This window comes from Zalophus californianus, chromosome 11, assembly GCF_009762305.2.
Source record: "Zalophus californianus isolate mZalCal1 chromosome 11, mZalCal1.pri.v2, whole genome shotgun sequence".
Lineage (NCBI taxonomy): Eukaryota > Metazoa > Chordata > Mammalia > Carnivora > Otariidae > Zalophus > Zalophus californianus.
In genome coordinates, this window is record NC_045605.1 from 2033384 (window position 1) to 2049810 (window position 16427).

The window sequence follows — 16427 nt, forward strand, 5'->3', positions numbered from 1 at the left end:
TCTGGGGTAATTATTTGAAAACTATTTTTGTGAGAAAGAACTAACTGGGTGTGCCCTTTTCCACACCACTGTAGATCCTATCTCATTCAGCTTTTGTTATATATTTATAAAAATCCATTCTAAAGCTAACTGAATGGCTTTAAATTAACCATTTTTAAAAGAAAAATAATGCTCAGAAAACTAGAAACCACTTTCCACAAAAACAAAATATGGTTCATACAGAGTTAATGGTGGGTCCAAGGGTCCTTACTGCTATTCCAGAGGGTTCCTGAAAACCAGAACGCTGAGGAAAGAGACTGTTTCCCTGCTATTTCCAGAGGACGAAGCAGAACCTGGCTTTGGAGCTCCAACCAGAAAAGTGTCCAGTGCATATGGACCCAGTGCTGAGCTTCTGCTGATGCTCCAAACGGGTGGTCAATCCTTTTCTTTAAGAGGACCTGCGTTATCCTGCATTCGCTAGGCGTCCCTCAAGCTTGTAATTTCTGCACCTGGGGCGTGAATGACTCAGCCCCTCTGAGCCATCACTAGAAGATGCCTGAGAAGCCGGAGGATTCCACGGAACAGCACACCAGCGCCTGGCGGCACAAGCTGTTACACCGTGGATCGTCGGCCTCAGGCTGCTAACCCGCCAAGCCTCCGCCTGGCCTCCCAGAGCGAAGACTTCACCTGCCTCACAGTGATTGCCTGCACTTGGAGAGGTTCAGAGCATGCATTCAGGGTTGTCAAGAACACATTAAACACTCCTAATATCACCATGAGAAACCCCACTGACCGCTTGAGTAGGGCCATGTTGTTCTAGTCCAGCGGACACAGCAGGTGAATTAAATAGTCACAGAGCCCATAGCTAAGGAAACCCTGCCATCCGAAGGTATTTCTTTAAAAATCCCCCAGAGAGCAAAGGATGGAGTATCACTTGAAAAAAAAAAATTCAACTCTGACTCAGCCACATGGGCTGACTCAGACCCATGGGCAAGCTTTCTCCATGCTCTTGACCTTCTAATAAACACCAACATTTATTATCTTGTCTTTTGTTGCTACGTACGTGCTACTCATAGGACTGGTGTAAACAAGGCCTGTTCTTTCTGAACAAGGAGACGTAGAATACCGAGGAATGACTAAATTTGGAGGAAAAAAATGGGGGGCACGAGCCATTTTACAGTTTCAGGGTGAGTTATGTTTTATTTCTAAGTCAAACAGAACACACGCCTGGTTTGCACTTAAGTTATCTTACTGTAAACACTGGGATTTTTCACATCTGAAAAGATCCTTGAAAACACAAAGGTTAACAGCTTTCCCTGGAATATTCAAAACACTATTTCAAAACACCCCACTTGAGCTTGGGCCATGGACCAGTTTGATACGTTTGAAATGTCTGGACAGTCGTCTAGTTGGAACATTCTACTTTGAAACTGATAAATACTGAAGTCATTGTCTAGCCCGTGTTCCTACAATGGGTACTGGCATTTCCTGAGAGGCTTTTTGAAGAGAGGGGGAAAAGGGCATGCGACACAGCCCGCTGAAACCGTAAATGAAATGGAAGGACACATCATGATTGCAACGCGGCTTTTGGTGAAGCCCCAGGTCCTTCATGCAGCTCACACTGTTCTGGGGTTGACCTTACCTTCTCCATCAGCTTTTTTCACTGGCAACAGAAAAACAAATTACTTACTGAGATAGAGCTTGTGACTGACTCCCAGTTGGTCTCTGAGTCTGCTGCGGGTTGGAAATCATCCTAGAAGGCAAGAAACATTCATGTGGGTCAATCAAACCTCTGTGCAATTTATTATGTGCACAGTTTGAATATCTCAGCCCTCAGAATCTTCTTTCAACTAAAGACAACAGATGTAAGGGCTACATTCTTGCCGGACAGTTCACCATTTGTCTTCAGCACCTCTCCTCAAGAACCCTTCTCATTCAAGACACAGACACTTATGGACATAAGGGATATATTCACATTTACTCTTAAGTGTGAAGTGGAAAATGTGCAGACAAGAGTTCAAATTTTAAGTTGTCCATCCGCCGGCTGCATGACCTCAGGCAATCTACCTAGCCTCTGCAATCCTTCTCTTCCTCATCTGTATGGGATGGTATGGGATGCTTAAATTAGAGGGTAGTTTTGAGAACTGAATGCACTAATTATATAATTATAACTAGCAGTTAATAAGGTCCTTAATAAAGAGTAATAATAGCCATTATCCAGGTTGATGTTTATTTGGTTTGAACTAGGTTCTGTATCATGTTCAGTCCTGCCTCTTGAGCTGGTCTATAATATCAGTGATCTTTTCAAAGATAAATTCACTGGCAAAGGGCTATTCCTGACTCTCTCAGGAAACGCCAGGAAGAAGGGCAGGGGGAAGGAGATGGCCGCAGAGTGACAAAGTATTCCCCAAAGAACAAGATAAAAGGCAAACCCGAGAAAATTATCTCAGAGAAGCCTTGAAGGATTTGTGGTAGCAATGGATCTCAGAGAAAGGAACTTCTCTCTCTTTTTTTTAATAGATTTTTATTTATTTATTGAGAGAGAGAGAATGGTAGAGAGAGAGCACGAGAGGGAAGAAGGTCAGAGGGAGAGGCAGACTCCCCGCGGAGCAGGGAGCCCGATGCGGGACTCGATCCCGGGACTCCAGGATCATGCCCTGAGCCGAAGGCAGTCGCTTAAACAACTGAGCCACCCAGGCATCCGAGAAAGGAACATCTCTTAAAAGGAAAATGTGTCTCCAATTTGTGTGACTTTCTTGTCAATTACTCTAGCACCAGTAACTTTAAAAAACATAATGGGAAGAAGAGCTGATTCCACCATTTTTACACATCACAGATGGTTTCTTGACCCTGCTAACATCAGTCAACTTGGTTAAGGTCTTCTAGCCAGGCCAGAGAGTAGGGTGTATTTTAAGATGATGCTGAGAAAAATTCAGATACTCAAATCTGGCAGCTTATTTACCCAAGTATACTCACTGAATGAAGCTAAGTAGCAGGTCTAAATTTCATTAACATTTTGAGGAGCTGCAAGTGCATTTGTTAATTGCTCATGATGAGACTGGATTATATATAAATGTCTGTGTTAAAAAAATTTAGTTGTTTACCAAGAAAGAACTAAGTCAAATGTGGGGTTAAATGAATGAACATCTATTAAAAACTGGCAAGGCATCATTATTCTTGTCTCTCCTCAGGAAAGATAAAAAAGAAAGAGAAAATTGGTCTCTGCACTCTGAAAGGTGAATTCCCACAGCAAAAGGATGGGTGCAAACAAATGCAGGTTGGTACTGATATGAGTCTTCATAAGCAGGCGAACAGGTGAAACTGGGCAAGAGAGCCAATGGCTTCTCCATGTTGTGAAGGAACCGTTGGGGGGAGGACCTATGCCAGGTACAAGAACAACCTGAGCAATCCTCACACCATAGAATTTTCATTTTCACTCATTCAATTCAGTATTTGCTCATCACCAACTATGCGATACATTCTGAGCTGAGGGTAGAATCATGAGGAACTGAGAAACTATACCTGACCTCAAGGAGTTCAAACTGTAAACATATTTATAACCAGGTAAAGAGCTCCTGCAATAAACTTATGTGTGTGCTGTAATACTAGTTTAATAGAGACATTAAGGAAGGCAGTAGAAAATTTACCTGAGAGGAAGTGGGCTTGAAATATTTCACGCAAGAACGTGACTCTTGAGCTGAGTCTTGTAGACTCAGGTAAGTAGATGAGTAAGTAGATGGCTACTTCCAAGAAAGGTGGGGTAGAAGACTCAAAGAAAGATAGATGTCTAGACAAATGTGAGGAACATATACTGGAAAAGAAGTTATTGGGGAAAATTAATGAGTCATGTTGGGTACAGGGTGTTTGAGGTGCCCATGCAATATCCAGCTAGTGATGTCCAGGACACCATTGGCTATATGGGGATGGGCCGCATGAGAGAGACCTGTACTTGGGATATAGATCCGAGAATCACCAGCACAATAATGGTAATGAAGTAAGTGGTGGATTATGTTGATCATGTGTGAAAATCTGAAAAGGGACAATCTTAAAATCTTGGAACTGGAAAGAATTTTAGTATTATCTCATGCAATGTCTTCATTTTAATGATTAGAAAACCAATTCTCAGAGAGATAAATAATGCGCTCCATTATCATGTAGCCAAGTTCATGCAAAGCGGGACCTCCAGAGCACACTTCTAAGGAGGCGCTGCGTGGTGGTCTTTCATATCACTGTAGCTGGCTTGAATGAAACAGGGTCCAGAAGAAAGTTAAAAGTAAAGCAGGAAAGACATAAAGCAGAGTACTGGTGGAGGGTTCTACCAAGGATATCCTTTGAAGTATTCTTAGCAATTTAGATTTTACCTCTACACTTACTAAGTTCTGTGACTCCAATTTACTTTATTTTCTTGCATAGATATATGGTAAAAATGTTTTGTTAAGCATTTTTAAGCATAAAGGGCCTTCATGCCCATGCACCTAGACAAATGTTGCACAAAGAACTGTTCATTTCTTCACTGTCTAGTTAGAAACCTTAATAGGCACCAAGGACAGAGGATTTCATTAAGTTCCAGATAAAAAGTAAATTTATCTTCTCTTAGCAGCATAAGTATTAGACTTTGAAAAGAAACCAACCTTCTTTTAGGTTACTTCAAAATTTGCCATTATTTATAAATGACACATTTATAATGAGCTTTAAAAAAGGGAAAATTCCCCCTTCTAAGAAGGGAGTACAGAATTTAGACCCGAAAGGACAAACTTGGCATCGGGAGGAACACAGCCATTTGCTTTCTAACGCTATCCTTAACATGAATTTCTCATCTCCGTCCGCCATAATGTCATCAGTACGAGATACTGGTGGGCCTCCCAGCCACTAGCTTCTAAATGCTGCTACTGTATCCAGAGTCCACGCTCCACATGGCAGCCAAGATGCTCTTGTCTTTTCTGGCTTTACAAAAAACAACTGACATATAACATTGTGCAGATTTAAGGTGTACAACATGATAATCTGATACATGTGTAAATTGCGGAGTGGTTACCAAATAAGGTTGGTTAACATATCGATCACATAATTACAATTGTGTGTATGTGTGTGTGGTGAGAATATTTGAGAACTACTCTTTCTTAGCAACTTTCAAGTATATAATACAACACTGTTAATTATAGTCACTGTACTGTGCATTAGATCCCCAGAACTTTGTGGTCTTATAACTGGAAGTTTGTATCCTTTGACCAACAACTCCCCATTTTCCTATTTTCTTATCCTTGGCAATTACCATACTACTGTGTTTCTGTGAGTTTGACTTCATCCCCCCTTCTTTCATATATAGGTGAGATACAGGTTTTGTCTTTTTCTATCTGACTTATTTTACTTAGTATAATGTCTAATGTCCTCAAGGTCCATCCATGTTGTCACAAATGCAGGATTTCCATCTTTCTCAAAGCTGAATATACATCTCCCACATTTTCTTTATCCGTTCTGTCAATGAACACTTAGGTTGTTTCCATGTCTTGGCTATGGTCAATACACTGCAGTGAATGTGGGGGTGCACATGTCTCCTCAATACAGTGACTTAGTTTCTTTCAGTTGTATAACCAGAAATGGGATTGCTGGATTGTATAATAGTTTTTTAATTTCCTGAGTAAACTCCATGCTGTTTTCTACAGTGGCTGTACTCATCTACATTCCTATCAACAGCGCATTAATAATGTTCCCTCTTCCCAACTCCCTTGCCAACATTTGTTATCTCTTCTCTTTTTGATACTAGTCGTTGTAATAGGTGTAAGGTGATTTCTCATTGTGCTTATGATTTTCGTTTCCCTGCTGATTAGTAATGTTGAGCATCTTTTCATGTACCTGTTGAGCATTTATAAGTCTTCTTTGAAAAAAAAATCTATTCAGATCCTCTGCCAATTTTTAAATCAGATTATTTGGGGTTTTTTTTGCTATTGAATTGTATGGGTTCCTTATATATTTTGGATGTTAATCTCTTTTCAGATGTGGTTTGCAAATATTTTCTCCCATTCCCTAGGTTGCCTTTTCATTCTGCTGCTTCTTTTGCTGTGTAGAAGCTTTTATACTTTGACATAGTCCCATTGCTTATTTATTGCCTTTGTTTTTGATGCCATATCCAAAAAAATCATTATCAAAACCAATGTTTGGGGATTTTCCCCTTTGTTTTCTTCTAGGAGTTTTACAGTTTCATGTCTTACATTGAAGTCGATTCTATATCAAGTTAGTGTTTGTCAGTGGTATTAAGATATGCGTCCAATTTCATTCTTTTATGTGTGAATATCTAATTTTCCCAGCACCATTTATTGAACAGAGTATCTTTCCCCATCAACTATTCTTGGCTCCTTTGTAAAATATTAGTTAACTGTATATGCATGGGTGTATTTTTGGGCTACTGTTTTCTATTGGTATCTTTTTAAAGTGTAAATCAGATCACTACAGTCTTCTGCTTAAATCCTTCTGATAGCTTTCCATTGCACTTAGAATCTGGTCTTACATGATCTGACCCATGCTTGTTTCCTCCCCAGCGTCTCTCTCTGATTTGATGTTCTATCTTTCTCAGAAACTGCACTCCCACTACTCTGGCCTTCTTATAGTCTTTCAAATAACACTCCAGGCATCTCCCCCTCAAGTCTGGTGCTGTTCCCTATGCCCATGATGCACTTTCTCCAAATGTTCCAGTGACTGGCTCCTCATCATTTAGTTCTCTGCTCAGACATCGCATCAGTAGGGAACCCCTCCTTGAACACTTTATTTAAAATACCCCTACTCTTGGCCACCCTCTCCACTTAATTTGCTTAATTTTCTTTAAAGCATTTATGATTATCTGAAATGATTTTCTATTTGTTTTACTGCTCGTGATCTCTTTCCCCAGCTAGAATAAATGCTGTAGAATGGCAGGGAGCTTGTTTATTTCTTCTGTCTTCTACCCCAAATTCTTATCAAGAGTTTTGGGGACACACTCCAATTCCACTGGTTCAGTGAGCATTATCAGGGATAATGTTCATCCACTTCCCCTGTACAGGCAAAGCAGTGGTTTAGAGCCAGAGCCCACTCTGATCACTTGGTGCCCATGTCAAACTGTTTGCTACATAGTTTTAGAATCATCCTGGGTAGACAACTTGCTTTTTCAAGCTCCAGGATAATGAAAGACAAACTCCGCTATTATGGGTGCTCTTTGCAGAGCAGTGTCCTTAGCATGACTTAAATGCTAAAATAGAACAGTGAATAATCATTTAAAATGTATAGACACAGTCAGCTTACAAAACCCCATTTCTCTTTTTTGTTACAACAAACTCCAGCAAGTGCTTTAAATGCCATGTCCCATTCTTCCGAGGAGAGAGAACTATGTGTGAGCTCCAAGAAGTAGGTACTAATTCAGTGCTTCATTTCCTTACCTCCTGCTCCTACACTGTAGCCTGTTTCATCCTAAAAGAGAGAAGCTGCTGTTCTGGCTACTTTGTTCCCTCAGTCCCTGCAGGGACTGCACTTTGGTGCTATGGGTGACTTACTAAGGTCATATCTAGGGGTCCAAGCCATCCCTTGAGAGAAGAGCGTGCTGCAGTGCAGAGAGCCAGAGGCACTGTCTAGCATCTCTGAACTAATTATGACTGGAGTCAGGACTAGAGTCCAAGAAGCTACTGTTCTCTCTAGGTTACGTGGTTTCCAACCCACCGAATAATGGCACACATCATCCTATAATTACAGGCATCTGCGTCAGCACTGCCTTAATCTAATAAGAATTAATTTACATCATTAAAAATAATTTATTCTCAGCTTATATCCTCACGTTATAATTCTTCACAATCATATATTGGCAGTGAAACTCATTATTTGGCATTTTGAAATGAAACCCACTCCCTTACGCTCTGTCTGGAGTAATTTTGAAAACATAGATGTGATTCTGAGATCTGTGCTTTTTAAATAGCTTAGCTCTGGAAGTTTGATTTGTGTGAGAGAAAAGTCATTCACTAGGAAGTTGGGGAGGTATGAAAAAAGAACATCTTAAAGTATATGAAAACATACATAGATATTTGTATAATCGAAATGTGGGAGAAATAGTACCTTAAGCACTCATGCTAAGGAAGCATAAAATTCGATACCACTCACACCTACTAAAATGTTGCATAAATCCAAAAAAATACCAAAAACAAAATTAAAAGCATAAAGATAAATGCACAAATATACTTGTAACAGATATAATAAACAGTTAACATCCTTAAAATAAAACAAACTCTTATACATGAAAAGGTTGTAAGAGTATGTTTTGTATCACCTAATTCTACTAGAAAAATGTACAGATATCTGATTGAAGCAAGACTGAAAATATACTCACAACAATATTGACATTGTTGACACTGAATGATGCATGCTTTTCTTTTCTTTCCTTTGTCTATTTGTATGTCCTCAATTTTTTATAATACATATCAAGTTTTAATAAGAAATTGATAAATTTCTTTTTTTATTATGTTCAGCTAGCCAACATATAGTAGTACATCATTGTTTTTAATATAGTGTTCAATGATTCATTAGTTACATATAACACCCAGTGCTCATCACATCACATGCCCTCCTTAATACCCATCACCTGGTTACCCCATCCCCCACCCCCTCCTTTCTGTAACCCTCAGTTTGTTTCCTGGAGTCCAGGGTCTCTCATGGTCTGTCTCCCTCTCTGAAGTCTTCCCATTCAGTTTTCCCTCCCTTCCCCTGTGGTCCTCTGCACTATTCCTTATATTCCACATATGAGTGAAACCATATGATTTCTAAAACAAAATTGGAAGAGAGAAATGGATTAGAGTGTGCATGAGCACCTACCCCTAAAGCCTTATGTTATATCATTAGAGTGAATAGTGTCACCTATGTATTCCCTGGTGGAAAATAAAAGCATTTTTGTAGAAGTAATTCTCACCAATTACTAGAGAGAATTGTTCAAAGATGGGACAATAAAGAATGGTTCTAGAATCATCACATTTGACTCAACCTAAAACCATGGCTAATTCAACACAAACTTTTGATGTTTTAAAAACAGCCATGAAAGTATGGCTGTTTTTTTTTTACCATGAAAACATGCAGGTAGCCATCAGCTCAGTGCCCAACAGGAATGGGTCTGCCTCTGTATGAGGACAGTGAACTCAGGCTGAAAGCAAATCGAGCTGGGGATACAATACCACTACAGGTAATGAATAGTCTCAATAATAATCTTCACTTTTAAAGACAGACATGATTGGGCATTTCATTTTCAGACAGGATATGGCCAGATAACCCTTCCTTGCCGTCAGTCACCTTGGGGCCAGGTAGGATATTACATGCTAACAAGTGAATAATCCACTCAGCCCCCTTCCCAGGCAAGCTCATACGTGTTCAATCACCAAATGCCTGCAATGGATATCCAAATGAATCCCTCTCCTGAGCCTCGAGAGTAGAGCTGGGGACAACTGTCTTTTGAGTCTTTGGAGACAGCAGTTGCCAGGCCAACATTCCAAACATTTAGGATGATTAGTCACACCACCTGTTTCTGGATCTCATGGAAGAGGGCTGTTCATTTTTATCTGAGGTGATTATGCAGTGTGTGAAGAGATGAGCCATAAACTGTTCATTGCTCAGAGGGATGTACTCTTCCATCTCTTCGAACAAAACATATGCACTTACTTAGAGATTTTAAAAAGCTTTCAACCAAAACAATGTTAACCTATTGGGGGATGACTTATTGGGGGAAAGTTTTGAAGGACATTTGTCAGAGTGTTTTCCTTAATTTTCAAAACTGTGCTTCTGTTTGATGTTTTCTATCCATTCCTCAGAAGCAGATAATAAAATAATAAAGTCCTCTCCTAATTCTAGTGGTGCTTCTTGATTAAGTGAAGCCTTAGAGGTGTTCATTTTGAAATGCTAAAGAAACAGAGGGATTTGTCCAGATTCATAAAACAATAACAAACAAACACACTGTCAACATTTATCCCCTTAGTGAGTCTTCATTTGTTCATGACACGCCGTTCATGACCTACTGAGGAAAATGCAAATAATGCTGACCGTGCAAGCCTGTGCCCTGAGATGACTCTATGGGGGAGATCCTTTAGAACAAAGACTTCTGATGCTCTAGTGCATGAACTTCTGATATGTAGTCCAGTCAATGTACATGCAAATAATGATACATCAATGACTCAACGTCTATGGGAATAGAATAAAGCAAAAATTGAAAACCCTTTGGTTCCATCAAATGCTATGATCCAACCAAGGCTTTACAAGTACATTTCATTACATGCTCATCATCAAATCAGTTCTTTAACAAGGAATATGGGAAAGGCCTTGGCTGGAGGCCAGCTTTTATTGGCAATAAAGTTTAGTAAAAGGATATCGAGAGTTCCAGAATCAATAATTAACAAGGATCAAAGAGCACCTTTCAAAGGTAGAGAATTTGCCTGTGAAATTAGTAACATATATTCTCAGAGCTCTAAGAAGCTGGACAGGAGTCAACTGTGATTGGAAATAAAATATTAATAAAATAAATATATCTTTAATAGCAAATATCCCCACAGATAAGACCTATTTGCAGACTTCCGCTGATTTAAGAGTTAGTTTCACAACTTTTTAGGCCATTATTGACACTAAAGTACAATGTTTCAATTTAGATCTTCTAGGATTCATCAACTAATCACCCATGAAACCTTGATGCTAATGTCAAAGTATTTTTTAAAAGTTCATTTTTTCTCTTATGCTATGAGACAAGGAACTTCTTATACTTGTTAGTTTCTGATTTCTTAGACCAAACTTAGTCTGGGAAGTTGTTACAACAGATAAGCTAAGATGAGAGCAAACCCCAGTCCAACGGGTAAGGAAGAAAGTTCCCTCAGCAGGCAGAGAAGAGGTCATTGACTCAGAGAGGGTGTCACAAGGGCCGCAGCACAGAGCTGGGGAAGGTCAAGGCGTGTTTGCAGACGGAGAGAGCGAGTCGAGGGAGACAGAAAAAAGATGAACCACCTGCCATTACTGCTTGTGGCCTATGGCCTGAGGAAACCACAATGATCCTGGAGAGGGGAGACGGATGGGCAAGAAGGCTGATTAAATTAACTCCGTGTTAGCCAAACAAGGACATCTTAGCGAGGGGCTGCACAGAAAATTACAAACTGCGAAATACAACTCTGCTAGTAGCTTTCACTGTGCTTCATACAGACCATGTGATAAATGAACATTTAATTTTCATCTAGAAAGATACTGCCAGAGGTCTTTCTTCACTGTGTTGCTGGAGAGCTAGGTGCAGGCTGAAATTTTGTTAATAGCTCTTATAAACACAATAACTTTGTTTAGTATTGAGAAAACTCTATGATTAATTACTTTGTAACAACAGCTGCCTTTCACAGAGCGCAGATGACATGCCAGGCACTACATGAAACCCTTCCGGTACATCACTCCACTCCTCATTTCTGCAGCTTTGACGATGCTTGAGGAACCTGCCCATGGGAACGAGCTGGTCGTCAAGAGGCTCTGCAGATACCTGAACTTGAGGCTGACTCTCCACGCTCTTTCCTCTCTGCTACAGGGCTCATCCTTTCATTTACAAAGAGTCCTTGTATAAGACAAAAAAACAAAACAAAACAAAACAAAACACCCTTGATTTGTGCTAAGTACAAGTTTTCAGACATTTCTTAAATGCATTTCAAGAAAGAACATTTGGTTTGGTTCACCGGTAGCCTGAACATTATTAAAGATGGTACTTTTGATATCGCTAAGCTAATCTTAAAGATATTTGCACTACCAGGACAAAATGGATGGCTGAGGAGTTTATTTTGCTACCTTAGAAAAATTACAAATTTGAAATGAAAAGAAGAAGTGTTGACCTGAATTATTCACATTTTCATTTCCTTGCACTTAGCAGACTTCCTGGTACATAGTGAGGACTCACTTTGCTTTCTATTTGGTTTCTATTGCTGAGGGAGGAAATACACTCAAAATTCAACAAATCATTTCATTTTGATTGGATGACTGTGTTGAAAGGCACACTCCTAAAAACTGCTGAGTTTCTCTGTATTCAGATGGCATTATATAAACGGATTACCTCCATCCTGGCCAAAAGCTAGTTATATTTATTAAAACAAATATTAGAAAACCTGAAAATTATGAACACTACGAAGATGAAGGCCAAGTCACCAAAATCCCTTCACTAAAATCATTTCCTTTATGAACTCAAACGATCCCACTGCTAATTAAAGCTTTTAAGACCTAACTTTAAGGAGAAAATACCATTTGAAGTCTAAAACACAAAGTCATAGTCAACACAACTTGTCATTCTGCCAGGGAAAAGGGCTCATGAAACGTCATCCAGCAAGTGATAGGTTTATAAAATAAAGAGGAACATCTTGGGGGAGAATCAGGGACAAGTCAGTCAAAAGCACTCAGAAAGCTGTTTGTTCCTTTAAAAACTCTTGACTATTGCCTAGGAGGGTGGCTTTGTGTTTTGGTGATGCATTTTCCCTGGACACCTTCATCCTCAGCCCTACACTGGACCAGAGCCACCGCCCATCGTAATTATCATTTGGCACTCCAAGCTACCTGGAATGTAAGATATTTAATAGCCACGTGAATATTGTGGAGCTCTGGAAATGAACTAACCGTTAATTCAAAACACAACCTTTTTCTTGGCCTGATGGTAAAGAGATTTCTGGGCACAATTCTGTGGTTAAACCAGCAGGTTGGTGAATGTAAAGTCTGAAACAAAAGTGTACCCAGGCCCCCCGCAAATCACTCCTGACAAAAGGTGAGATTAGCACATTCTTGACCTTGCAGTCACTTTTCACTCCTCAGGCAACTAGCAGCTCATCAAAGCAGGTCGCAGGTTTCAGGTCCCAAAAGCAGGCTTGCGGTCTGGGCCCATTAGCTGAGCGTGCTGGTGCTGAATCCCACATATACAGGTCGTGGGATTCATTCTGATCAGGGCTGGGAAAGCTTTGCACAAAGACAAAACTCAGTCTGGTGGCCAGGCTCCATGGTTAAACCGGGGAAAGAGACCTCCAGGGAACTGAAGCTCTACTCAGTCCACTTAACTTCATCGTGACCCCGGAGTCAACAGCCCCCAGCCTTCTCCTCATGGGTATTTAAACGAGAGATTCTGCAGTTTGAGTCCTACCGGTTCATGTTTATGGGCCTTTACGATTCCTTTGTACTTGTGGTTATGATTAGCTACCAGCAGCAGCATTTTTTACTTTTGCCTGCGATTACATTAGCAGTATTCATCAGCGGTGCTCGTGAGTGAGAGCACGAGGCTTTGCACAGCAAAATTTTAATCCTAGATTGGCTCTCCTCGGCTTATTGCTATTCTTTTTTTTTTTTTTTTTTTTTGGATTATCACATGCTGTGTACTTAGAGAATGCAAATTCACTGCTGTATTCATCTAAGCCAAATATAATTATAAAGGTAATTTTTACTGCCAAAAAAATTAAGAGAACAATGCATTCCAAAGTCAAAGGGAAAACACTCGAGGGGTTGGGTGAATGATTGCTGCCGCTCTGCCGGACTGGGAAAACTCAGAGTGGACGGCATTGCTGCTCAGGCCCGAAAACTGGCTGAGGTATTCCCTGCATCTGGATATTTTTTAGCACACCTGATATCTCACACACCTATACCCACTTCTTTAAATCTCAGCAGCACAGTGTGGAGATCGAAGAATGCTAAGATCACTAAGTCCAAAGTTCTCTTCACTATCTAAGATCTTTGAATGATCACAAGGTGTAACTCACTGTGCTAAGCCCCGGGCAAGGCACAGATGGGTAAAACATCCAACCGCCTGGAGGAATCCATCGTCTAGATGAATTCTAATTCCCTACTCTTGTCATTCCCTTTCACGTCAGCAACTTATATGAACGCTATTTACTTTTTCTTAGTGGCTTACCATTAGGTGAAGTTATCTAGCCGACTTCTAACTTTTACACTACTCAGCGCGGTACCTGAGACAGCATCCGTTAACTAACATGCATCGAATAAGTACTAGTTAAATGAAAGCACAAATAGCTACTGGATTGTGTGAGGAGCAAATGACATGACTCATATAAAGCCCTAGCCTACTGGCGGGCATGTGGTTGAGTGTTAATAGATATCTGTGGAATAAATAAACGAGTAATACAGGACCTATAGGAATGAACGCTCTATCAGGGCCATAAGCCAAGTCCTGTAGGTCTACACAGGGAGGAATGCTTGAAGTCCATCTGGAGGACTGGAGAAGGGTCTCAGAAGAAGTGGCCCTGGAGTTGACCCTAAATGATAATCAGGGCTTTTGACAGTCAGGGGAGCAGACAGGTAGAGGGGAAAGTGGCAGAGTGGCAAGATCTTGGACCTACTAAGAGTACGTGCCCAAAGCACCAGGCAGAAAAGGAGGCTGAAAAGGAAGGAACGGGACAGATCAGGGGGTCGTGGATGCCACACTGAGCATCTTGGGGTGGGGGGGTGCGGTATTTAATCATTCATTTACCAGGCATTTAAAGACGTCCACTATTTCTGACTAATGGTTCAAAGTGCTGGAGATACAGAAAAGAACACCGAGGTCACTGCTCTCAGGGCGCTTTCTTTCTGACCGCGCTTTGTCTGTATACAAGGAAACCAAGCTCCCTAAAGGTCAAGCATCAGCATCACTGGCCAATCCGGAGCCTGGAGCCTCTGTCTCTGGACACGGTGCACTGCACCCCGCTGCCCCACAGGGAGCCCCATCTCTCTCGCCCTGCTCACGCGCCTCCCTCTGTGTATGAAAACAACGAAAGAGAAGAAAGTGTTTTATCCTCGTGAATTCTGTGATCTTAAGCAGCATAACAGAGTTCCTAGAAAACACACAGTAAACAACGCTTTGCTATTCTGAGAGATGAGGGCAGTTGAAAAAATGGAAACCAAGAAATTCAGTGCTGTTGGTTTGGAAACCCTTTCTGGAATGTCCATAATCTTCTAAGGCAACCTTAGAATTAGGAGTCCTTCCTTATTTTGGTAATCAAATCCCTAAAATGATAATAGCATTCTCAAATATAATTTAGTTCTATCTCATTTCTCAGCAGGGTACAAAATTACCTTTCTTCTTCAAAGAAGTTAGAATGTTTGCCTGATGAGAAGATTCGACAGATGAGGATCCCTTAAGTACTTTGTGATGACCCCGGAGGTCAGTCAGCGGGGGGGGGGGGGGGGGGGGGGGGGGGGGGGGGGGGGGGGGGGGGGGGGGGGGGGGGGGGGGGGGCTGATCCGCTGGGATTACGGAGAGCTCTCTCTCCACCCAGCAGGGATCCTAAAGATGCCCTATACAAATGGGCCTCAATCTCTCTCATCAGAGGATCTCTAAGAACAAACAAAATAAAAGCAGACCCTGTGCCTTTAAAGGAAGAGCCGGGAGTCCTGAGCCTCCTTTGCTATTCACCTGGTCAGATAAGGACTACAGTATTTTTGGCTGGTTAGAAGAGATTTCATACTCAGTGTGCTAAACCATTTTTAAAACATGGCTTTGAAGACAGCACTCAGAATCGGATTCCACATGGAACATTGGCTGTGTGACCTTGGGCAAGGTAAACTCTCTACGCTTGGGAGTCCTGGATTTGTAAAACGGGAAAAAAATTACCCTTTTTATCCCCCACAGGGGTAGTTGAGGATTAAATTAGATTAACTCATGTGAAACTAACTAGCCCACGTGGACATTCACTGCATTCTTTCCAAAACTAGTATGATCTTTCCAATATGTTATCTTTCTGCTGGAAAGACGGTCACATTAATTTAACACTTCTGCAAAGATGTTACAAGTTCCGGAGCTGGGCTGTCTGGATCCTATCCCAAGTCCACCACTGACCCGCACCAATCCTTGCACCTAGTACTTAGTTTCTCTGTGCCTCAATATTCTCACCTGAACATGGAGGTACCAGTAATTCCTATCTCAAAGGGACAGTCTGGATATTTCATAGATCATTATATGGAAAGCTGTTATAGAAAGGCTTAGCCTTCACACATTTGCACACTTCTTTTCTTGGAAAAAACGTTGATCGGTCCATCCAGACTACAAGGGCCTGGCTTTTCTTCACCTAAAATGGGCATTGAGATTTTGAAATTTTCAAGCAGCTTTAACATTCCTCATCTCATTTCAATCTCCCTCCGCCACCACATGAGCCGGGTGTGGGCACAGACACATTAGAAAAAATAACAGTTTGCATCTTCTCAGAGGGGAGATTTCCTGACTGGTCTTTTCCGCAACCATCAGGTAAAGGGATGTGTCTTCTTGGACTTTTTCCCAGGGGATGGAATGCACTCCTCCAGCTCCTTAACTAACTCCAATAGTCTCCCTACAAAAGGAGTTCTACCCCACCCTCCAGGAAATTACTGAGCGCTTACTACTTGCTAGACACTGTTCTAGGCATTGTTAAAACAGAGTCAACAAACCAAACATGGTCAAGTTGGTCATGTGAGGACCAGGGGACAGAGGAACAGAT

At 41.1% G+C, this 16427-nt stretch overlaps 1 protein-coding gene across 4 annotated transcripts in view; it reads right to left on the reverse strand.

Annotated features, from left to right (window-relative positions):
* Positions 1-16427, reverse strand: part of PDGFD (platelet derived growth factor D) — a 229909-nt gene that overhangs the window by 27740 nt on the left and 185742 nt on the right. For all 4 annotated transcript variants that reach the window (XM_027579123.2, XM_027579122.2, XM_027579124.2 and 1 more), the window contains exon 4: positions 1670-1732. In XM_027579123.2, coding sequence (XP_027434924.1) covers positions 1670-1732 — 63 coding nt within the window. The remainder of the gene's footprint in view (positions 1-1669; positions 1733-16427) is intronic.